The sequence below is a fragment of the Arvicola amphibius genome, chromosome 11, assembly GCF_903992535.2.
Source record: "Arvicola amphibius chromosome 11, mArvAmp1.2, whole genome shotgun sequence".
Taxonomy (NCBI): Eukaryota; Metazoa; Chordata; class Mammalia; order Rodentia; family Cricetidae; genus Arvicola; species Arvicola amphibius.
This window is the reverse complement of record NC_052057.2, coordinates 109634112-109659739: the sequence shown is the minus strand read 5'-3', so window position 1 is coordinate 109659739 and position 25628 is coordinate 109634112. Positions and strand designations below refer to the sequence as shown.

The 25628-nt window shown below is 44.5% G+C and overlaps 1 protein-coding gene across 1 annotated transcript in view; it reads left to right on the top strand.

Moving 5' to 3' along the window:
• The window catches only part of Susd1 (sushi domain containing 1), a 119621-nt gene that overhangs the window by 20081 nt on the left and 73912 nt on the right, over positions 1 to 25628 (top strand). The window contains 4 exon segments of the mRNA XM_038348122.2: positions 7736 to 7802; positions 7804 to 7867; positions 8461 to 8640; positions 19432 to 19437. Coding sequence (XP_038204050.1) covers positions 7736 to 7802; positions 7804 to 7867; positions 8461 to 8640; positions 19432 to 19437 — 317 coding nt within the window.

The window sequence follows — 25628 nt, the reverse complement described above, 5'->3', positions numbered from 1 at the left end:
TTGGTGATCCTTCCCTTTTTGGAAAAAGAGACACAATTCACATTCACCAATTTCCCTTCTTTTGAAGTGTCTAATTCAGTGGGTTTAGAATATTTACAAAGTCAGGTTACTGTTGCCATTGCTGTAACCCCACAAGGAAGCCCACGTTCATTGCTCGTCATTCCTTTGACTTTTCCTTTCGGGGTCTCTGTTGACCCCTTGTAAAAGCTGATGGGTAATTTTTCTTATTGGTGCTGAGAAGCCCAATGCCTCAAAATCAGTTGCCAGAGAGCCATGAGTGGATGCTTGTGGGGTGTAGTTCAAGTTTGGGGGGTATCAGCCTTTATCCAGTGTTTGTTTGGAGCCTCAGTCCCTGAAGCCAGATCCTTGCATTCACCCTGAGGGATCTTCTTCCAGGAATATGTTGTAATTTGCAGAGTCTAAGTCAGGCTCCAGAGCTGGTGACAGACGTCTTCCGAGGTCAGTGGTGCCAGAGGAGGAATGAGCTATAGCGGTCTGAGTGTGGGCTGATGTCAGTCAATTCTAAAGAATCAGAAGATGCACTGGTGTCCAGAGATGCCCTGTAGTGACTCTAGCAAGTCACAGAAACCTGGCCACGAGGCAAGGTCTTCAGCAACAGCAATGAGAGAGTGGGCGGAGAGTGGTCTGAGAGTGGGCGGAGAGAACCGACACCCGTGTGGATAAGACTGGGGACTGTCGTTTCCCTACGCAGGGGCCACCAAGTAGGCATGGGTCTCCTAGGTTCTGGTGACAGCTTCGGGGTGACTTCCCCATACCGTTTGATTCCCCGAGTCATGTGTTCCATCCTGAATGGCAACAGCAACCTTCTCACAGGGATTTTCTGCATCGTTAGAGCATTATGCTCTTGCTGCTGGAGAAATGGAAGCCCCTCAGCCCTGGCTGAGAAAGGAGAAGGTGACCAAAAAGAACCGGGGAGTGCTGTCATTCGCAGCTCCTGGGGACTTCTCTCTCACTGTGTCCTGCCAGTCTGCCTCATGCCTTCACACCTCCAGCTCTGTCTTTACCCGTTTCCCAGGTCAGATTAGGTCTATTGGCCTTTGCCTAGGGCAGGAGCCTCTTTCTAAGAGAACATATGTTCCCAAGCTCCTTTGCTCCTGCCGCTTGGTGCCTGAGCCCATCCTGGCCTCGGCCCAAATGTGTAATCACACTCAGACTGCCTGCTTTCTGAGAGGACCCGCCCATTTGGTTTGTTTCTGCCTTAGGGTTTTCCCCAGCAACTTTTCCAAGTGGAAATGTAAAATAGTGTATTAAGTGTGAAAAATAGTATGGTATTTTGAAATTATGAAATAATGCCTCAAAATTAAAAATAAAATTGCTACATGGTTCTGAAATTCAGTTTCTGGATATTTGCCTCCAAACGATCAAAACTGGCACCTTAAAGAAATGTTTGTATAGCCACGCTCACAACAGCCTGGTTCACGGCAGTCAAGGCAGCTCAGAGGTTCTCCATCTGTCTGTCTGCAGATGAAAGATAAAGGTAGTGCATATCAGGGAGAGTTGCTCAGCTTGAAAAAGGAAGGAGCAGGCACAGTAGGGCACATGCTTAGCATGAGCAATGGTCTAGAGCCAATCCTAGCACACTCTCTTCTCTCTCTCTCTCTCTCTCTCTCTCTCTCTCTCTCTCTCTCTCTCACACACACACACACACACACAACTTTATATATGCTATAGTGTGGATGAACTTTAAGGACATGATGTTGAGGGAACATTCCACCGAGGTACAAAATTGTCAAATGTATATCTCTCTTTTTGTGACCACATGGGTCTTTAATTTGCTAAGGAATATGGAGAAGTTTCCTTGCCAGGAAGCAAGCTGCAATAGTGTGTTTATAAACAACAGTCAAAAGCTCCTATGGCGTTTTCTTGATAGGAAGCAAGCTGCACTCACGTGAAATGCACACACAGGCATGCACATAAATAAAAATAACTCCGGGGCTAGAGAGATGGCTCAGTGGTTAAGAGCATTGCCTATTCTTCCAAAGGTCCTGAGTTCAATTCCTGACAACCACATAGTGGCTCACAACCATCTGTAATGAGGTCTGGTGCCCTCTTCTGGCCTGCAGACATGCCCACCGACAGAATATTGTATACATAAATAAATAAATATTAAAAAAATAAAAATAACTGCTAAAAAATGTCAAAATTGCCAGTTGGTGATAGTGCATGCCTTTAATCCCAGAACTCAGGAGTTGGATAATCTCTGAGTTTGAGGTAAGTCTGGTCTACAGCATGAGTCCCAGAGAAACCTTGTCTCAAAAAAAAGTCAAAATTATGTCACAGTAATTGCAGTTGTATGTGATAGGCACATCTGAACTTAACTAAGGCAATTAATTACATCTTCGATTCCATTAGGTAGGCAGAGAACTATTGATTTCATGATGCACAATTGGATGATTTTAGGTTTTTAATATGGACTTCCAGGTAGGTATGTGCTTCAAATCCTGGAGTTTCCATTGCTGCAGGGACCAATTGCTTAACCACTTTGCCTTGCTTTAGTTTCCTCAAAAATGGGCTGTTGTGGAAATTAATTAAGAATATAGTATTTAATAAATAATGAAGTGTTTAGGACAGTACATGACATGTGGAAGGTGGCATGTGGCAGTTGTTGTTATTAGCAATAATTATGACAATTATGGCTATTAGGTTTTTGAGTGACTGTACACAAAGCTCACTAATAATGGCTGTGGTGACTCCTACAGCGTTGGTCAGTATCCAGGAGTCCCGTGTCATTCCCATACCTCCGCTGCTTGCCCACGTTTGGAAGTCTAATGAAAAGCCCTGCATTTATTTTCACTTGGTATTTTTCAAGATGTCCATTAGAGAAGGTGGAGTGACTGTCGCTACCACTGTGGTCTGTTGAGTAGCTTTGTCAGTGGCTTGGGTAAAGTGTCAGATATTTCTCATTAAACTGACAGGTGAGAAGAAGCCACGTAAGGTCAGACTCCTAACTGGCAAGAAACTTGTGCCAAGCTAGAACGCGTCAGTGCTGATGTCTGCAGGGACAAAAACATCTTAAACTTGGTCCTTTGGGCCGGAGAGACGGCTCAGTAGTTAAGAGCACTTGTTGCTCTTGCGAAGGATCTGAGTGATTCCAAGCACCCATGTGGCAGCTCAGACCCGTATCTGTAACTCCAGTTCCAGGGCATCTGATGCCCTCTCTGGCTTCCTTGTGCACCAGGTACATTCATGGTGCACAGACACACATGCTGGCAAACATACCCATAAAGTAAAAATAGATAAATCTTTTTTAAAAAAATAAACTGATTTACATTGATGTTGTTTTTTTATATTAGTTATAGTTTAAGACTCTTTTCATAACAGCGGCCCCTTTTTTCCTGTGATTATATTGTCAGCTGTTGTTTGACTGGTTTTAGACCTCCTCATCCTTTGTGGTACCTTTAATTTCCCTCCATATTTTTGCAGTGTTGGGAAATGAACCCAGGCCTCCTGCCTGCTAAGGGCTTGCCCTGCCTCTGAGCGACGCTCCCGACCACTTCCTTCAACACTGTCTACTCTGCTCTGATTCACTGCCTTGCGTGTTTTCTCGGCTCTTCTTTTTGAGAACAGAAATGTCAGCGGTACAGTCCCTGGTAGCCAGAGCGTGATGCTTTGTTGTTCCCTTTCTTAGAACTCGAAATGTTACTCGGTTGCTGGGGAGCCTTGTGTTCCAGGCAGGAAGTCCTAGGTCAGGTCGAGTGATTCCTTCCGGGTTCCCATTCCTTTTCTCAGGAGGGGGTCTTATTCTCTTATTTATGGATTTCAGAATGGCCTTCGTGTTTTGTTTTCCTTTTCTTTCAACAGCTACCATTAAATAACACCCTTACACACGCCACTATTTGTGTTTGTTTTTGATGATCCATCCTGAGGGTATATTCCTGTCTGCCTGTCTGTCCCTCCCTCCTTCACTCCCTCCCTCACACCCTCCTTCCCTTTGTTCCCTGGGCTGAAAATGAATCTGTAGTCAAGGCTGGCCTGAAACTTACTAAGTAGTGGCCTTGAGCTGGTGGTGAGCCACCTGCTCCAGCCCCCAGCCCCCCCCCCCAAGTACTAGGATGACCCCCCCATACCTGGTTTGCTCTTTCTCTCTCAGAACTAGCTGCTTCATTCCTAAAACATGCCTGCCCACTTAAACTGTGCAGAACACTGGTGGTTATTATATTCATAGAGTTCCACGGTATCACCGCTGATTTTTGAAGATCTTCCATCTTCCCACCAAAGCCCGTTGTCTCCCCACTTCTCATGGACCAAGGCAACCAGAAGCCCTCCTTTATCTTTGTAGTTTGCCTCTTGTGGAGACTGCTTTTGAACGTGGTCACTGTCCTTCTCCTTTTACTATCCCGGTGTTCTGAAGTGGTTCTGGCACTTGTTTCAAAGACTGCCTCCCCTACCAGCTACAGGCTTGTCTTTCTTCCTGGAGATGGGTCAGGGATGCAGTAGGTGCCCTGTACTGAGACACAGAGAGCTTGAGGCTGGGCCCAGGAGATCAGGTACCAGGCACAGGGCTTCAGAGAGAGCCAGCAGGAAGGGTGTGGCCGGCACTCCTCCCGAGCCCTGATGGCCAGGGTTAAGTCTCCTCTTTCAGTCAGTGGGCTGTGTTGGTCCCAGGAGAATAGCTTTTGTGTGCAGCGTTCACGCTTATGACCTTCAAACTGTTTGTATTGGGATGTGTGAGCTGGGGTGCTCTCTCCCTCAATAGGAGGTGAGCTCTTGAAGACCCACCCCTTTACCTTCTTCAGTTTCTCGTCAGTTGCCGGCTCCTTTTCACTTGTCTCTGTAAGGTTTTGCTTTTTATCTCACGATTTCTGTCTCACACCAACTTTTTTCCCACTGTGTCTCGGGAGGATTCCTCAAGTTGGATTCGCAAACCTGATTTCCAGCGGTGGCCTCTCTATTGTTTAATGCCTTTTTTGAGTTTTTATTTTTGGCATTCACAGTTTGTTTTCAATTTGTAAGATTTCATTATATTCCTAGAAATTCCCCCTTGAAAACTGATGTATTATTTTCTTAATGGCACTTATTTGAGCTCTTCTTGCGTTCATGGAATTTCGATTGTTTACTGCCGCCACCCAAAGATCCCCTCGAGTTTAGTGGCTTTAAAGAGCAATTTATGGGCGGAGGACAAGGTTCCCTGGGTAAGGTGGAGGCTGGGGTTCAGATCCCCAGGCCCATGTGAAGCCAGATGTGGTAACACATGGTAGCGGTAATGTAATTCTCTCATGGTGAGTTGGGAGGTGGAGACAGAAGGATCCCTGAGGGCTTCTGAGCCAGCTAGCGTGGTGTATACAGCACTGGACAGCAGGGGGACCGTACCCCCAATGAGGCGGAAGGCAAGGATGGGTATCTGAGGTTGTTCTCTGGCCCAGCTGCATGCCATGGCGTATGTATGCCTGCACTCACACACATGAACATGTATACATGCACGTGCACGCACGCATACACACACACACACACACACACACACACACAGTGAACAATTGGATATTTCCCACAATTTCCGGTTTGGTCATATGATTCTTTTTATATCTGCTATGGACTGAATGATTACACTGAACTGGTGGCTTAGATGACAGACAAAAAGGAGGCCTTTTATATATTAGAACTCCAAACTGACAACTGGCTTGATTGCTTTGGTTCTCCGCATGGCTTCTCCATCCCCATGGTAGTTCCTCTTCAGGGATCTTCGTTGAGGCTTCTCCTAAGCATAATAGCTTAGACTTTCTTACAGCATAGCCACAAAATTCCAAGGAAAAGAAAAAAAGGAAGCCAGGCTTCTTATAGACCATGTGTGGTGGCTTGAAAGAAAATAGTCCCCAAAGAAATGGCACTAATGGGAGGTGTGGCCTTTTGGAGTAGGTGTGGTCTTGTTGGAGGAAGTGTGTCATTGTAGAGGTGGGCTTTGAGGGCTCATATATGCTCAAGCTATGCCCAATGAGACAGTCCACTTCCTGTTGCTTTCTGATCAAGATGTAGCCAGTACCATGTCTGCCTGCATGCCACCATGCTCCCTGCCATGTTGATAATGGACTGAATGAACCTGTAAGTGAGCCACCTTTAATTTTTTTTCTTTAATTTTTAAGACAGAATCTCATTATGTACCCTTGGCTAGCCTGGAACTCACTTTGTAGACCAGGCTGGCCACAAATTCATAGAGATCCATCCTACCTCTGCCTCCTGAGAGCTGGGTTCAAAGGTATGTGACACAATGTTTGGATTTTTAAATTTTACTTAATGTTATTTCTCTCTCTCTCCCTCTCCTGTGTGTGTGTGTGTGTGTGTGTGTGTGTGTATGTATGCGTGTGTGTGCCTGTGTTTGTGTGCACCATGTATATGTAGTGCCCTTGGAAGCCAAACAAGAGCATCCTTGGATCCCCTGGAACCAGTTACAGCATTTGTGAGCCACCTGATGTGGATGCTAGGAACTGAGCCCAGGTCCTCTGCAAGAGCCAAAAGCATCCTTAACCACTTCCTTGTCTCTCCAGCACTAGCTTTGGTTTTTAAAAAGACAGGATCTTGCATTCTAGTTAGTCCAAGCTGGCCTCAACTTACAAGGTTCTTGCCGCAGCCTCCTGAGTACAGGGGTTACAGACACTCACCACCATGTTCGCCTCCTTTTAGACATAAGCTTAGTTTGAACGTATCCTTAATTTATAGGAACTGCAGTTTCTGTTGTTATTTCTTTGCTTTCTGTTTGTTTGTTTGTAGTGCTGTAGGTTTTACCCTGGTTCTCGTGCACACTTGGCAAAAGCTTTACCACTGGGCTGGTCCCTACCCTACAGCTGGTTTTACTGGAGAGAGAAGCTCATTTTACAGTCCAGGCTCCGCCTCAAACTCATGTCCCTGACACCTTGGCTTCCCACGTGCTAGAATTACAAGTGTGTACTGCAGGTATGCCTGGTGCCTACAGAAGCCAGAAGACAGTGTTGAATCCCTGGGACTGGAGTTAGAGATTATTGTAAGCCACTGTGTGGGTGTTGGAAATTGAACTCAGGTCATCTAGCAGAACAGCCAGTGCTCTTGACTGCTGGACCATTTCTCCAGCCCTAGGTTTTTAACTTTTAAAATTACTTATTTTTAATGCAATGTAGTGTGTGTGTGTGTGTGTGTGTGTGTGTGTGTGTGTGTGTGTGTACGCGTGCGCTAGGCATTGAAACAAGGGCCTTATTTATCCTGGGCAGGCATTCTACCACTGAATTATATCCTGAACCCTCTAATACAGTTTTTTGTTAGGTTTTTATTTTTGAGTCCCATTTGACAGAATTTTTAAAAATTCTCTTCGTTTGTTTGTTTTCCAAGATAAGGTTTCTTTATGTAGCTTTAGAGCCTGTCTTGGAACACACTCTGTAGACCAGGCTGGCCTCAAACTCACAGAGATCTGCCTGCCTCTGCCTCCCAAGTGCTGGGATTAAAGGTGTACGCCACCACTGCCTGGCTTTTTTTTTTTAATTCTCAACACACTGAGAAGTATTTATAATTTTAATAATTTAACATTTTCCTATGCTTTTGGTGTCTTTGGTATGAAGAATTTACACAAAGAACCTTTAAGGAACAAAATAAAGTTAGAATAGGATGGCCAAACAAGCGCGTGCACCCATGCATTATTGGGGTTGTTGGAATATGTGAAAAAGTGACCGTCACAATGTTCTTCGGTCTTTCCTGTTTTTCTCCCCTCTTTCTCTGTTTTGGGATGGGTCTCCATATGTAAATGAGTGTGAAGTTCCTGGCTGTGCCGTCATGGAGGTCAGTGTATCCAACACTCCGGGAGCTTTGAATGCTACTGCATGCCAAGGATACGTGGCCAAGACGGTCTGAGCCCTTCCATCCAAGCACGACGGCACATCATGCACAGGTAGGCATCTGCCAGAGAGGCAGCATTGGTGGGGTATCACTTTTCTCGTTGTTCCAAAGTTTACGGATCCGCATTGGAGACACGAGTAGACATCATCTTCCCATAGTTTTTATGAAATGAAACCAATGACCTGTCAAGATAGAGTCATTCATGTTAAGGTAAAAAAACTGAACAGTCAACTTCAAGGGTTTATAAACTTTAGCAATTCATGGATATTTTGGTAATAACTCTTGCCTGTTAGGTCTGGTAAGAACTCAGTATCTCAATGGTGACCTTGAAAGTTAAGAAAGTACACTGAATTTAGGGGAGTTTGCCTCAGATTTTTACTTCGTTGGCCAACACATCTCATTGGTGAGCATGAGTCGGGGCTGATAGCTAATTCCTTGTGCTTTGTATAGACGCCGTTGTATTAAGGAGGGCCGGAAAGGCAGTAAGGACAATCGCTGGGAATGTGCTCAGAGCCACAGGGAAACGGACCAGTGTTCTTAAAATAGGGCCTGGGGGTGTGAGGCACGGGGTGTGGGTGGAGAGGTGGAGGATTCCGTTCTGAAAAGGTGCATTCGTAAAGAAGGCGACATGGTTTTGTGTTTTAGAAATAGACTGTGGCCCCCCTCCTGAAGTCCCTGGTGGCTACATCACAGGGAATTACAGCTCCAAGCTGGGCGGTCAGGTTCGTTACAGCTGCAAAGAGGGGTTTCTCAGCGTCTCGGGAGATGGAATTTCACGCTGCACGGCCCTGGGCACCTGGGAATCTCCGAAGTTACATTGCCAAGGTGGGTTTTCAAAAGCCTTAGCCTCCTGGATAGAGTGTCCTGAAGTTGCTTTTTTTTTTTCCAGTTTCGTTTTGGGATAGTAAACGTGTTAGATAAATCCAACACGTCGTATTTGTTTCCGGCAGGCCTTTACTTGGGTCTCTAGTATTCAGGTCTGTATTTGTCTGAAAAACAACAAACCCTACCTTTTGTTCGTGTGCACTTATAAAATTCTAGTTTTTATTACGCGGTTCTTGACTAATGTTTCCAGAACAATACCTAAATAGTGGGGTTAACACTGAATGTTTTAATCTTATTCTGCTTTGTATGGAAATGGTTTTGGCGTTCAACATGAATTCAGCTTTTTAAAAAAATGTTAAAGCTACCTTTATTTATGTGTGTATATGTATGTTTGCTTGTGTGCATGTGCATGTGTGTGTGCGTGTGTGTGGTTGTGTGTGTGTGTGTGAGGTCAGAAGACAACTTGATGGAATCCGTTTCCTCCTCCGTCATGTGCATCCAGGGATCCAACTAATGCCGCAGGCTTGGAAATAGAAGCGCCTTTTACCCACTGAGGGCCACGTCACTGGCCATGATCTCAGCTTTTTGATGTGTGTTGTATCTATTTATACATTGCATATGGCACTTTGTGCCAAGTACATTCTAAACAACGCCCTGAATTGGCTCGTTAGTCTTTAGAAGCTCCCTGTGCACAGACGCGAAGGCTGCGCTCCTCCAGGCATTGGGGAGGCTTCACTCTAGTTAAGGCCACACAACCAGGGCTGGAACTGGAAGTAGGAGCCTGAGATGCCAGCTTCAGAGTCTGTGTTTTCGGTCACTTGTTATTCCTTTTCTGTTTACTATTGTGATTGTTTTTGTTCTTTTTACTTTTTCCTATTTCCAACGGTTTCCATTTTAAAGGTTCTTGGGTTTCCCATATTATCTTAAGGAAGTATCCATCCATGTTCCTTTTACTATTTGTTTAACCAGACAGTAGCTATTTTTAGTCTCTTTTTAAGCACCTTTAACCAAAAGTGACTACATGCATTTTCTTAATCCGTAATGCAAGTTTCACTAATAAATATTCTGATGATGATTAGTATTGTAATAAAATTGAGGTGTTGGCCTCTTATTTTAATAAGAAATCATATTTGCTGACTATTACTTAGAATTCTTCACTGATACTCGAGGGTGCCGTTTCTGTTATATTTAGTATTGATGACATTCTGAATTTCAAAATACACAAAGCATTTTTTTTCTTCCTTGCTCTATAGAATTTTAGAGATTGGGATATTCATTTGGAAAGCCATCTGGATGTGACACTTTTGGGCACAACTTAGCCCCTGAAGTGTTTTAAAATTCCAATCCAAAGGATCACTTCTGTGGGCAGCAATCCCAAGTGATCTTTATGTCTTATTTACTTTCTAGATTGAAGGGACTTTTGATATACCAAAGAAAAGTAATTGTCGTAGTTAATATTGATTGTCAATTGAACAGATCTGAGTCACTAAAGAGACAAGGATTCTGGGCATGTCTATGAGGGATTTTCCTAGGTTAGTGTAATTAACTCTAGGGAACACATTCCATAGGCTGGGCTATATTAAAAAAGGAGAGGACTCACTGAGCACAAATATCCATCCCTCTCTTTTTCCTGCTCACAGTGTGAGCAGCTGGCCCCTGCTGCTATCCTGCCTTCTGCTGGATAGACTGTATCCCTTCAAACCATGAGACAAAATAAACCCTGTCTTTCCTTAGGTCACTTTTGTCAGGTATTTTTATCACAACAAGAAAAGTATCTAAAGCCGAGCGGTGGTGGCACACGCCTTTAATCCCAGCACTCGGGAGGCAGAGGCAGGCAGATCTCTGTGAGTTCGAGGCCAGCCTGGTCTACAAGAGCTAGTTCCAGGACAAGCTCTAAAAAAGCTACAGAGAAACCCTGTCTCGAAAAAAGAAAAAAAAAAGAAAAGTATCTAATTTAGCAATGATGGACAAAGGGACATTTCTGTTTTCATTGAATCCATTGTAAAACTAAAAAGTAGTGCTGTATGGGACTAAGGTAATCTTGTTCTGTTCTACTTGGGGTTTTAAACACGTGTAGACACTTTCTTACCATCCTCAGAGTTAAGAAGTTCTAGGGGTACATTTTAGTCCTCAGATTATCTTTCAATGGATTAAATAAGATGGTACACTTAGAATAAAATGTACTTTAGCAACAAAGGAGGCAGTCCGCTGAGGGAAGAGAACTTACAGACTGAGAAGATTTACAGATGACTTACAGAATAATTTACAAATTATTCATCCAACAAGGTCTTAGTATCTAGAATATATAAGGAACTTGAAACAGTAGAAAAAATAATTCAGTTACAGAACAGGCAAATGGGGGCTGGAGAGCATGGCTCAGCAGTTCAGCATGAATGAAGGACCCGAATTTGGTTCCCAGGGCCCACATGAGGTGTTGTCACGGTAGCCTACCACTCTGGCTCCAGGGAATCCCACATACGTGTGCACACACAAACACACACACACACACATAATTTAAAATAATAATACAGTAAATAGTTTTAAAAGAACGAGCAAATGATCTTAATAGACCTTCCTCAAAAGAGTACATGCGGCTCTGTGGAAAATAATTCAATGTCACTAATCATCAGAGAAATGCAAATCGATTTCCACAGTCACAACTGTCTTATCCCATTATCCAGCCATTATCTAAAAGACAAAAAATTAATACCGGATGCAGGGAGGGCGAGGAAGATGGGGAACTCTTGATGGGAATGTCAATTAGTGCAGCCATTCTAGAAAACACTGAGGGGGTTCCTCAGAAACTGCAGATAGAACGACCACACGGGCTAGCTACTCTACTGCTGGGCATGCGCCCAAAGGAAATGACTCGGCGAATCAAAGAGACACCTGCACATGCATTCCTTGTACAACCACCGCCCCCAACAAGGAGTCGAGCTGTCATCAATCTTGGTAGCCATCAGTGAAGGAACAGAGTTACATATTCATGTATACATCAGGCTATTGTACAGCCACAAGAAGATGGGAATTTTGTCATTTGTACCAACATGAATAGGAGAGGAAGAGGCTGTTAAAGGAAGCGAGTCAGACACAGAAAGCCAAACACTACACGATCTTTCTTACATGTTGAATCTGAAAAGTTGATCTCGGGCCAGCGAGATGGCTCAGAAGGTAATAGTGCTTACCACCGAGCCAGATGACCTGAGCTTGACACCCAAGGCCCACATGGTGGAAGAAGAGAACCTACTCCTGTAAAGAGTCTTCTGAATTCCACATGGGTGTCATGTCTCACACCTATACACCTACCCATACACCTATATACACACACCTATACACACACAGAGACACCTACCCATACACCTATATACACACATACCTATCTACCTACACACACATACACACACACAGCCTTGACATAAAAAAGTTTAAGATTATACCAGGCTTGCTGGCATATACCTTTAAATCCAGCAGCGCCAGGAGAATCTCTGAGTTTGAGGCCAGCCTGGTCTCATAGTGACGTGTCAGACAGCCAGGGCTATTGAAAGAGACCCCGCCTCAAAACAAACAAATAAAACAACGTAAAGTTCACCTCCTGGAAGTAGAAACTAAGTGGTGGTCTTCAGAGACTGGGAAGTGTTCTAGAAGGTTCCACGGGACACCATCCACCCTGTTCTTTAAAGCAGGAGCTCTCACTTTTTTTTTGTTTTCGTTTTCTTCAGAACTACTTGTTTTGTTTTTTTGTTTAAAATATAATATTGTAATTAATACTTTGGGAATTTCATGCAATGCATTAATTATATTCACCTCCCCACTCCTTTTCCTAACCCCACCTGGCCCCACCCCTTCCCTCCCGACTCCATTCTGATTCCACGTCCTCTTTTTCAAAACAAGCCCCTGAATCCAGTTTGTGCCGCTTATGCACGAGAACGCGGGCAGGCGGGCGGTCAGCACACCAGGGGCCACACCCTTACAGAGAACCGACTCTTCCTCTCCCGCGGGCCGTCAGCTGTCCACAGCTCCTGCGGGTGGAGCTCTATGGACCTCTTCCTGCACAGTGCTAGAATGTTGTCTGGTTTGATCTCGTGCAGGTCGTGCAGCGCGCCGGCAGCCACCGCTGCTATGACTTCACGTATAGTGGTGTGCAGAAGACACCATTTTGCTCGAGTTTCCATGCTTTCTGCCTCCCTTTCTGTTCTGGTTCTGAGCCTTGGGGTGGGGAGAGCGTGGACTGTGTGGCGTTTACTCGGTGCACGTGGCCCACTGCTCCATTGACAGTCTCTCGCTTTCACCTGGATCTTATTGGTTCATCTAGGCTGCCCCGCCAGCCAGCCCCAGGGATCACCTGTCTCTCCCTCCCTAGCACTGGAATCACAAGAATTACAGGTGTGCACCATCATGCCTGCTGTGTGTGCGGCCGGTGGTGGGACAGGCGTCAACCCCAGGTAACATTCCTCAGGGGCCTTCCGCTTTGTTTTTTGTTTTGTTTTGCTTTTTAATCAGGATCTCTCACTGGGACCTGGGACTTGTGGTGAGCCCCAGATAGCCATCCATCGCTGTCTTTCCAGCATAGGGGTCACAAGTGCCCACCACCATGCTCTGGGGAGCAAACTCAGGCAGGCCCTGTGCGCATAGCAAGTACTTTGCTGACTGAACTGTCTTCCACAGTTTGAAACAGTCTTTAAACATTTTTCAATCTTCCTTGGGGGGAGAAGACACAATTTAAAAAATAACCAGAGACTAGGAATTCAAAGTTTCCATCACATGGCACGGCTAAATGTTCAAGGATATGGGACTGCTAACCACTCTAATTTGGCCGTGACACATTGCGTGTCCATGTACCAAGGTATCAGTCTGTACTGCGTTAGCAAACATGGTTCGGGGTTGTGCTTCTGGTCTTCTGTCAGCTTGACACACAAGCTAGAGTTACCGGAAAGAGGGAGCCTCAGCTGAGAAAATGTCTCCAAAAGATCCAGCTGTAAGGCATTTTTTTTTATTAATGATTGATAGGGAAGGGCCCAGCCCATTGTAGGTGGTTCCATCCCTGGGCTGCTGGTCCTGGGTTCTGTAAGAAAGCAAGCTGAATAAGCCAGAGGAAGAAAGCTGCACCCACCTTGGCCTCTGCAACAGCTCCTGCCTCCAGGTTCCTGCCCTGTTCGACAATGAACAGCAGCAAGGATGTGTAAGCCACATCAACCCTGTCCTCCCCAAGTCACTTTGGTCATGGTGTTTCATCACAGCAATAGTGACCCTAAGACACAGGTCAAGTACAAAGAAGAAAAAATACAGCGAATTGTGTTGTGTGATTTTTTTTTACTCTTTGGGCGTTTTGGGGGTTCCGCCACTCTGCTCCCAAATAAATCACACACGGAGGCTTATTCCTAGTTATAAATTCCCGGCCTTAGCTCGGCTTGTTTCTTGCCAGCTTTTCTTAGCTTAAATTATCCCGACTACCTTTGGCCTCTGGGCTTTTATCTTTCTTAACTATATATATCTTTCCTTCTTACTCCATTGCTGGGTGGCTGACCCCTAGTGACCCCCATCTCCCTGTTCTGTTTTTCCTTCTCTCTCCTCTCAGATGTCTCCCTCTATTTATCCTCTCTGCCTGCCAGCCCCGCCTATCCTTGCTCCTGCCTTGCTATTGGCCGTTCAGCTCTTTATTAGACCATCACGTGTTTCAGACAAGCAAAGACTCACAGCTTCACAGTTAATCAAGTGCAGCCTAAACAAAAGTAACACACCAGAAAATAATATTCCCCAACAAAATTGCATCTATGAAACCTGGGCTTTAGCTGGGTAGTGGTGGAATATACCTTTAATCCCAACACCCAAGAAGCAGAGGTGGACAGTCTCTCTAAATTCAAGGCTAGCTGGTCTATAGAGTGGAGTTCTAGGATGGTCAGAGCTAAACAGAAAAACCCTGTGTGAGGGGGGAATCCAAAACCTGGGGCTCATACAGAGGACTCTGTGATGCCGCTGTCTAAACTGAGAGCAAAGGAAGCTAATTTAGAGGAGGGAGCTTTTCCATTCCCCCAGGGTATTGTTAAAGAGTCATTCCCGTTTCCCTCTGCAGGCCAACATCCTCCTCTACCCCTGTGTTACCACAGGGCCCCAGTTTCTCCCTGCCTCCTCTGCTCCCCTTGAAAAACACCCTTCTTCTTTACCCCCTCAGTCTTCCCTTGGCTCCCAAATCTGGGCCATGTGCCTGTCAACACTGTATTTTTAGCTGGGTTCTAAAACTAGGGGAATTGGGAATTCCACCAAACACACCCTGAAACTGAATTTGGCTGCTACGGATCAGGGTGCTTGTGAGGGGGACAGCTGCGTGTCAGGCTGTGGCCATTGTATATGTGTGCGTTCCATATGTGTGTCAGCACATGTCCCATATGCATCAGCACAGGCTTAAGGTTAGTGTCAGGTGTTCTCCTTGACTGCTCACTACCTTATATATTGAGACAGGGTCTCTCGTGGAGAGCTGGCCATTTAGACAAGTGTGCTTAGCCAGCTTGTGCTGGGATTCCTTGCATTGCTGGGGGCCACTGCTTTTACATGGACTTTTATATAGGTTTTGGAGCTCTGGACTCTTGAACCACCTTCCTAGCCAGCCTCAGGGAAAGTCTTAGTTGGAAACTGAGACTGACCTCAGATTCAGAGGTAGCCTCATATGTAGCTGGTTTTTCCTGCCTTAGCCTTCTAATTGCTGGGGATTACAGTATGTGCCACCACAATTGTCTATATTTTTAACCCAAATAGGAAATCGACATCTTCCAATCATAAAATGAACATATGTGAAATTCTTTTTTTTTTTTTTTTCTGAAACAGGGTCTCACTGTGTGGCCCTGGCCATCCTAGAACTCACTCTGTAGACCAGGCTGGCCTCGAACTCACAGAGATCTGCCTGCCTCTGCCTCTCCAGTGCTGGGATTAAAGGCGTGCGCCACCATGCCTGGCTAGATGTGAAATTCTTCAATCTTCATGTTCTCTCAATTATTTGTTGCCAATCCAGAGAGTCTGTTTACAACTGGGACGTTAAAATGAAGGGCTCTAATGCTACCCTTTGAGGAGAGAGACCTCCACGCGGTGGCCCGAAAGCCTTACAAATGATTAACATCTCTACCAATAGGAGATCTTGACAAGCATGTAGAGACCCCCCCCATTCTCCCTCCTAACACCCGTTTACCCACCCTGTCACCTCCTCCGCAACTTCAGAAGTGTTTCAGTTCTAGCTGTTTCCAAACTAGACACTAGTCATTGACAGCACGAGTCATTGTGTGAAATGGAATTTTTTTTCTTCCAAACGAGCTCTCTCTATGAACATGATTTAGAGAAGATATATTGTTCTTCAGGACTAAAGTGATAGAAGGCTTCAGATTACAAAATACATTAAAAAGAAATTTTTGCCTTCCTCCGGCCTTAAGGGCAAGTGGCCTTTTGGGTACTAATGAGTTCATTAGTTCCGTTAGGGCAGCTAATAATCCCCTGTGCACAGAGAGCGTCATGGCATAGAATAATTCTCCCGTTCCCCTCTGACAGTTACAATAGCGTTTTCTAAATCCAGCTTCCCCCAGCCTGAAGCATTACATTCCAACCCTGCCCCCAACCCAATGGCAGACACGTGTAGTGCCCAAACAACCCCACAGGGAGGGTCTAATGACAGTCACATTCAGAGCGTGCTGGCCAGGGTGAGGAGCTCTGCTGCCAGTCAGATTTTAGCCTCTTCCCTTAGGCTGTATCACTTGCATGCGGACAAGGTCAATGCCCTTAACAGTGTAGTAACTCCCACACCTGCAGGGGTATTTCAGAATATAGCATGGTAGGTTCAACCTACAAAGCCTAGGACTTGTGTTGGTTTATCTGATTCCAAATACTAGGGTAGTGTAGGCTCTGAGCTCAGTCTGCATGGATCACTTGGGCCCTTACAAATCACAGGTGCCTTCTAAACTTTTGATTCGATCCAATTATTGCTGGATAAAAATAAAAACTGACTTTAATGTGATTTTTTTTAAGCTTGCACACTTTTTGTTTGTTTGTTTTTTTGAGACAGGGTTTCTCTATAGCTTTGGAGCCTGTCCTGGCACTAGCTCTTGTAGACCAGGCTGGTCTCGAACTCACAGAGATCCGCCTGCCTCTGCCTCCCGAGTGCTGGGATTAAAGGCGTGCGCCACCACCACCACCACCACCCCCGGCTCTTTTGTAGAGTTTTATATGTACTTATTTTTCTGGGAAATTTTTTTTTGGGGGGGATTTGGAGTCAACCGTGCAATGGCTGTATTATCCATTCTCCTGGGGACTGGCAAGACACCGGCCACAACCCATGGGCACTCTTGGTCACTTTCTTTGCTTTCTTAGCTTATCATCGATTGATTTCTAAACAGTCTTGGGTGAAGCGTTCTCTTACTCTGATGCTTCTGTCATCAATCCCCACCGTTGTGCCAATGTTTCTAATAAACAGCAGCCAATGGGGGGGGGGGCATTGCAATGCGGTCAGTTTTGATTAAATGCCACAAACGAATTGCCTGTAGCTTTCATCAGGCAGATCTCTTTCTGGACTGTTTTCACGGGTAGGAAGACACCCACATCTCAAGATAAGATGTGACTTTCTACTATGAACGTGGTCTCTGAAACTTGCACAATACAGTCCTCCCACCAGGGAGACCTATTTTGAAGCTGATTATTCAAATAACATTGTAGACAATGGGAGACGCAGGGAAAATTCCCAGCCATGCTCATAATGAGTTGGCTGTATTCCTAGCACAGGTTCAGGCGTCCTTACTTAATACTGTAATTAGCCGGAGAAACACGTGCTTTAATGAGCAACTGCATGCATGTGCTATGCAAATTTGTGCTCTTTATCTTTCTTTCCTTTGCATATAAACTGTTCTAATGTTTATTTCCTTGTGATGGTATGGGCTTTAGAAGGTTTTAATATAGAAATTTAATTTAGTACTTTGTTGGATGGACTGTTGAATAGGAATAACTTTAAGCTTGTGGGGGTCTCTGTGGCATGACATATCAAAGAAATGGTTCCATCCAAGTCAAGCGTGGTAAACCAGGGAGGTGGTTTTCTTTCTCTCTCTCTCTCTTTCTTTGCTTTGCTTTTTTTTGTTTTGTTTTGCTTTGTTTTGTCTTTCGAGACAGGCTCAGAGGATAAGAGCACTAGCTGCTCTTCCAGAGGTCCTGAGTTCAATTCCCAGAAACCACATGGTGGCTCATAACTATCTGTAATGAGATCTGGTGCCCTCTTTTGTCCCACATGGATACATGCAGGCAGAATATTGTATATATAATAAATAAATAAATCTTAAAACAATACAGATTGCACTTCTGAAGGAAAGCATGAGGTACTTTCTGAGAATGGCTTACATCGCTTAACATGGCGCTCTGCAGTCCCAGACAGTACCCTGGAGCCTAGTGGTTTAATTGTTCTTTAAGGCTGGGTAATGCTCTATTGATTGAGTGATTCTGTCTTTCTGTATGTGCGTATAGCACATAGGCTGATTCCTTACTTGATAGTTATGAATAGCCCATCGATAAATACAAACAAGTGTGTATCTCTGTAGCATTTTGACTTAGACTTCTTACAATATATGTACCCAGGAATGGGAGAGCCAGATCACATGGTATTCTGTTTTAAGTTTCTGAGGAACCTTGTACTTCCATGTTGGCGGTCCTATACTTCCCCCAACAGTGAGCTACACTTAGTGATTCCTCACCCTGCATCCTAGTCAGCATTCATTGTTTTGGGGCTATTTTATTTGATTGAGGTGTTCTCCAGTTCTGCACATGGCTGGATCATCCCTCGGGTCTTAATGAAGAGGTTCCATCTCCAGAGAGTTCAGAGACTCTTCCTGGTCCTATATTGGAAACACCATCACATTCTCTTCCTTAATGTTTAACTGTTACCACAGTCGGGATTCATCTGATGATTTTTTTTTTGTCTACTGACCCACTAGGTTCCGTGAGAGCGACAAGTTTGTCCATGTGTTCAATGCTCAGGTGACCAGCATGAACTAGTTATTCCACAAACAGATGCAGCATTGAACAAATTAGCACAGACCACAAGAGAGGAGGGAACCCGCAGCTCTATCAGTCAGGAAGATTAGTCCTAGAGAAGGATTCTTCTGGGTCTGAGGGAGAAAATGCTTCTGCAAGAGCAAGGATAGGTAGAAGGGAAAAAACTGGACAATCTCAGAGATGGAACAGCTCTTGAGTGAGCTCTGGGACACCCCCTAATTACTTCTGTGACGTTGAGTGTCTGTTGTCCACCTGTATGATGGGAAAATGCTCTTCCTTATTGTGGAGGGTTGCTACAGGCACTAATTCTTTAGTCTTTGAGCCCTATTGGAAATTCATGTGATGATTAAAGATATTCATTCACACCATCATTTCATTCAGATTCCATTGCCGTGAGCTCCAGCTGGGACAGCCTGGCCCACACAGGAAGAGACTGTAAAAACATGCATGTGCATGCAATTGCATGCACGTGGGCGCACGTGCGTGTGCACATACACACACACAACACACACACAAAACCAAACAAACTGCCCCATAAGATATGCTGAATCTTTCCCGGTAAGACACCACTCGTGGTGTTATACAGATTACTAAATATGGGTTAAAGCAAGATGTGAGAATTAGCTAATAAGAGGCTGAAACTAATGGGCCAGACAGTGTTTAAATGAATACATTTTGTGTGTTGTTATTTTGGGTGTATAGCTAGCTGTGTGGGAGCCTGGCGGGACGAAAAGCAGGCCTGCTCACCTCATCACTACACCACACCCTCCTTGTCTGTAGAGTTAAGTTCTTACACTCCTTTCCCTGCCAAAAACACGCCTGAAAAAGCTTTTCTGTGCTGCTTTTCAGTCCCTCCTGGCGCTATAAATGTAGCTAGAAGAAGTGAACAGTGGCCATGCTGCATCCTTGATGTTACGGCATCTTGAAGTTTCCTTTAGCAAACAAGTTAACATAAGACTTTCAGATTCAGCTTCATTCAGCCTTTGAGGAGCCAGGTAGAACAAAACTTGACTCTGATGTTGGATGCCCTTCTATATGCTGTGAATATGTTTTATTGCTATTGGTTAGTAAAGAAAGTGATTTGGTCAGTAGCTAGGCAGGAAATCTAAGCAAAGATACAGGGGAGAAGCAAGATGTGAGGTTAATACCAGGGCTGTTGTAGGAAGCCACTTGTTCCATTCCCAGCTGCTCAGTCCTGAAATACTCACACAGAAATCATATTATTTGCAATACTGTTTAGCCAATAGCTTAAGTGTATTTCTGGCTAATGCATATTTTAAATTAACCCATCTCCATTATTTTATATTTTACCATGAGGTTTGTGGCCTACTGGCAAGGTTCCGCCTAGTGGCTTGCATCTGTCTCCAGCGGCAGCTCCATGGCTTCTCCCTGACCCCGCCTCCTTTCTTCCAGAATTTAGTTTTTCCTGCCTAGCTCTACTCTACCCTATCACAGGCCTAAGACAGTTTCCTTATTAACTGATGGTATTCACAGCATACAGAGGGGAATCCCACATCACACAGATGTAGCAAAACATAGATTAATAGAAATGGGTTAACTTAAGTTGTAAGAGCTAGATAATAACAAGCCTGAGCTAATAGGCCAAACAGTTTGTAATTAATATAAGTTTCTGGGATTACTCGGGACTAGGCAGCCAGGAAATGAAAGCCCAGCCTCCATTTATGAGACTCTGTTGTGGAATATTAGTTTAAGGTGTGTTACATTTGTTTATGCTCTGGAACATTTGTTTAACAATGTAAAGATGTGTTGCTTTTGTTTATTCTGCATGTGTTTAACTCTGTGAAGCTGTGTTACTTTGCCTGTCTAAAACACCTGACGGTCTAATAAAGCACTGAACAGCCAAAGATGAGGCAGGAGAAATGATAGGTGGGGCTGGCAGGCAGAGAGTATAAATAGACGAAGAAATCTGGAAAAAGAGAAAGGAGCAAGAGAACAAAGAGAGGAGGACATCAGGGGCCAGCCACCCAGCCACCCATGGAGTAAGAATGCAAGTAAGATACACAGAAGTAAGAAAGGTAAAAGTCCAGAGGTATAAGGTAGACAGGATAATTTAAGAAAAGCTAGCTAGAAACAAGCCAAGCTAAGGCTGGGCATAAATAAGAATAAGCCTCCATGTGTGATTTATCTGGGAGCTGGGTGATGGGCCTCCAAAGAGTCCAAAGAGCGAAAGAGTAAAAACAAATACTATTCTGGCATTCCAGCAAGACTCTTTGACCGCTTGTGGCACAAATAGCCCCTCGCTCAATCCCCAACAGAACCCTTGTTCTCTGAAACCTCATGAGCTTGGCCTTCACCGTCACTTCTCTTGGTGGTCAGATCTTCCCAGCTTCCACCAGAATGACCCATTCGGTTCTGCTTACAGCAGTGGTTTTCATCCTGTGGGTTGTGACTCTTTGAGGGGTTCAAAAGACCCTTCTTCATAGGGGTCGCATATCAGATATCCTGCTTATCAGATGTTTATATTACAATTCATAATAGTAGCAAAACTATAGTTATGAGGTACAGCAAAGTAACTTTATGTTGAGGTCATCACAACATGAGGAGGAACTGTATTAAAGGGTCACAGCAATAGGAAGGTTGAGAACACTGGATCGCAGCATAGTAAGGCTTCTTTAACCCAGAGCTCTAAATTCTCCAACGTTCCCCCAACAAGCTTGTTCAGAAGGCCTGTTGGAGGAATTAAGCCGAGTCGCTGTATTTGGAGTAGACATTAGAATGAATCATTATTTTCTGGAAGGACTTCGACCTTGAAGAATCCTTGTGGAAAGCAATGTTTGCTTCCCATGATCTGTAGAATTGTTTTGCTGAAGGGGCCTTGCAGCCGTCCCATGACTTTGGTCACAAGATGCCTCAGGCACACCTGAGGCTCCTGTATTATTGTGAATTGCACACAATACATAGCAGACACAGAGCCATGAGGGACTGTGATGCTGTCCTTCAGTAAGACATGTAAATTAGATTAGGGACCTTGGCATGAGGAAATGCTTTGTGTGACAATCGATAAATATGCCAATGTAAGGTTGTTTGGGGTTCAGTCCTTCAGAGAGGCTGGACCTTCCTGGTGCCACATAGGCCTTAAAATCATTTCACCCTGGAATGCCTTCTTTTTTCAACCGACCCTTGCTACACAGAGCACCCCAGCAAGTCCTATGAACCACACAGTCAAGTTTACACAGCTGTGACCTCACTTCCTAGCACTGATTTCTGTGTTAGTTGCTTTCCTGGTCTCTGTGGCAGAAGAACTAATAGAACGAGTTATGGGAAGAACGATTTATTGTAGATTTATTGTTTCAAGGGAAACAGCTAGTTCTGTCCGTGACAGCCAGGAGCTTGTATACCTTACGTCTTGGAGGACTGGGAAGTAGAAGGGTCTAGAAGCGGGGCTAGGATAGTGTCCTAGGCTTATGCTCAGCAGCATGTGTCTCCCAGTGTGGACCGACAATCAGGAGGTTCTGCAATCTCCCCAACCGGTACCGTTGGCTAGAGAGCTAGTCTAGAGAGCAAGTCTCCAAATGTGGAGCCTATTGCGCACGAAGACCTAATCGTCAACGTGCATGCATTTCATATGCTTCCTATGCCATTCGTTGTCAAAAAGTGCTTAGAACAATGTGTTTTGTTCAGATCACAGTATTTGTAAATCTCTTCTGCCAGGGGATTGTGCAACTTGAACGTCTCTGTAATGGGAACTCACAGAACTCTAGGTACTGTCTGCCTTTTGAATTTTCCTCTCTAGAGACCAAGCCAATGGTTTCTCATCAATCTGGTAAATATTTTTTATTGTAAAGTATAAACTCTTTGCAATCACAACTAAAATCTTCATGCTTTCCATTGCTCTTGAATATGCTTGAGATGGAAACCAACATTATTATCATCTCGTCTAAATTCTTACTCTCTTAGAACCTATGCTCCTCTATCAAGTATCTATTACTGGGTTCCTTTTCCTTTCCTTTTTTTGTCTTTTCTTTTGTTTTTCTGTTTGTTTGTTTTGTTTTGTTTTTGTTTTGAAAAAGGTTTTCTCGGTGTAATGGTCCTAGATGTGCTGAAGCTTGCTTTGTAGACCAGGCTGGCTTCAGACTCACTGAGATTCACCTCTGCCTCCCAAGTGCTGGGATTAAAGGCGTGAGCCACCACCACCCAGCTTGGGTTCCTTTTCTAACATCACTACTGAGATCTTTAGGAGTCCATATTCAAGGTACATAAAACTATATATTTAATTTCAGTTCTTCATTGATGTTTCAATTTCCAACCCTTCTCTGTTATTTCCTCTTCTATTTGCTCTAGCAAATCCTGGCTTAAACTAGAAATTTTTTATGCAAGCAACTGGGCAGCCTTAGGAAACATTAACTACTTGTTTGGTTGACTGCTCGTGTACACACAAATATTACCAATGGCTAGCAATATTTGGGGCTAGTAGAGGTTTGATGCTGGAAAAACACCATGAGGGCTAAGGGGTCTTGTATTTGGTAAACATGTATGAAAAGGAACAGATCCCTGTAAGCAAACATGGACCAAAGGAGATAGAACTGGGACTTTGTGAAGTCACCGCTTTATTCTGGTCCCATAACTGCTTGTGATTTGAGTTTGTGTAAACTGGAAGCTAGCTTTCAGCCAGAAGACTGTTGAGGTGGGCTGGCTGTTGTGTGTGTTATAGATCTTTGAATAACTCCAACGGCAACAGATGAGAACGCTGATCTGGGAAGCATTTCTTAGGTAAGTAATTCTAGTTCCTACAACAGGCCAAGCATCCATAATGAGACAGAGAAGATCAAGTTCATTAGGTCCAGGAATTCTGTATCAAGAATTTAAGAGAGCCTCCCTCCCTTTTCTTTTTTTGTAGTATTGGGGATTGATCTGGGACCTTGCGCATGCTAGACAAGCAGTACCCCACTGATCCCTACCCCTGGCCCACATTTTACTTTATGTTTTGCCCCGAGATTTTACTGCATTTTTCCATCTGGCCTTGAACTCACAGTGCAGCTCAGACACCCCTTGAGCTTGAGAGCTTCTTGCCTCAGCCTCCCGAGTAACTGGGCTGACAGTTTACACCAGCGCGCTTGGTAAGACTACCTGTTCCTGCCGGGCGGTGGTGGCGCACGCCTTTAATCCCAGCACTCGGGAGGCAGAGGCAGGCGGGTCTCTGTGAGTTCGAGGCCAGCCTGGTCTACAAGAGCTAGTTCCAGGACAGGGCTCCAAAGCTACAGAGAAACCCTGTCTCAAAAACAAAACAAAAAACAAACAAACAAACAAAACCTACCTGTTCCTAAGGCCAAGCATGGTTGATGGGTCTGTGGGGAAATTCATCACATGTCATTTTCTGAATGCTTTAGCTTACTAAGTGAACTTTTATTTTAAAGGCGTGGGTGTCAAAAATGGCAACCTTTTCTGGCTTCCTACAGATAAAATAGAAAACTAAAATTCAAAATGAATAGCATAAGGATTTCCCCTCTTTTCATTTTTAGGTGCAGTTGAGACTACTGGTGGCATGTGAAATCACTCTACTTCTCTCCTGCCGTGTGTGTGTGTGTGTGTGTGTCTGCATGCGTGTGTGTGTGTGGTTGTATGTATTGTATGATGTGGGAGACTGAATGTAGTCCAGACTGACTTTAAACTTTTTTTTTTTTTTTTTTTTTTTTTTTTTGGTTTTTCGAGACAGGGTTTCCCTGTAGTTTCTAGAGCCTGTCCTGGAACTAGCTCTTGTAGACCAGGCTGGCCTCGAACTCAGAGATCCTCCTGCCTCTGCCTCCCGAGTGCTGGGATTAAAGGCGTGCGCCACCGCCGCCTGGCTCTGACTTTAAACTTTTATTTATTTATTTTACTTATTTGTTTTTTTTTTTTTTTTTTTTTTTTTTTTTTTTTTTTTGGCACAGTGTTTCTCAGTCTCTCTGACTGGCCTGGAACTCACTCACAGAAACCTCCTGCCTCTGCCACCCAGGAGCTGGGATTAAATTTGAATTTCAAATCCTCCTGCTTCTGTCTCCTAAATGCTGGGGTGCAGGTAGGCACCCCTGCTCTCTGTTCAGTGCGGATGGGGATGAACTTCAAGCGTGCTTCTGAGGGCTCTACCCACTGAGCTGCATTCCCAGTCCTCTTACGTTTGCTATTCTTTCTAGAATAGCATTGCCCCTGTGAACTGCCCTCTGACCCCTGGGGACAGAGTTAGCTTTGCACGGTCCCTAAGCCTCCCTGCTCAAGTTTGTTTTTTTTTTTTAGTGGAAAACTTTGGAATCGTGTTTCTGTTACTAATTGTTTTACGTTGCTCAACCTTTAGAGTCACTTAACGCTGTTTCAGTGGTCCCTCCCGTTTAAAAGGCTATAGAGACTTGTCTGCGTACCTGCCAATCTCATTGTTCATCCATGTGTTTCCTGACACTTGTCTCCCCGTCCCCATTTCTTGAGACAGACCGATCCTGAGTCCTTTTCTTATCAGACTAGGTTACTTTTGATGCTGGGTGTGGGTAGGAACTATAAGACTCTATTGACAGACAATAAGCAGTATTTTCAAGTTCCTATGTATTTTTTTAAACACTCATTATACAGTCCATTGCTCAGCATATGTGTGTAGTTAACTCTGGAATCAAAGGGAGACCATGCAAAGGGAGGCTTCTGTATGTTTAGATGAAACCCGCTGTCTGTCTTAGTACCGTGGGCATCTTTTCACACCAATGTGTGGATCCTTCTAGTCTTTTTTTTTTTTTAAAGATTTATTTATTATGTATACAACATTCTGCCTGCACGCCAGAGGAGGGCGCCAGATCTCAGTACAGATGGTTGTGAGCCACCATGTGGGTTGCTGGGAATTGAACTCAGGAACCTCCCGAAGAGCAGCCAGTGCCCTTAACCTCTGAGCCATCTCTCCAGCCCTCCTTCTAGTCTTTTATGACTTTCTCAGTAGTATTGTGGCATGTTCACCTAATTTTCTCTAGCTCTTCTTGGGCTTCTTGTAGCCAAGGCTAGCT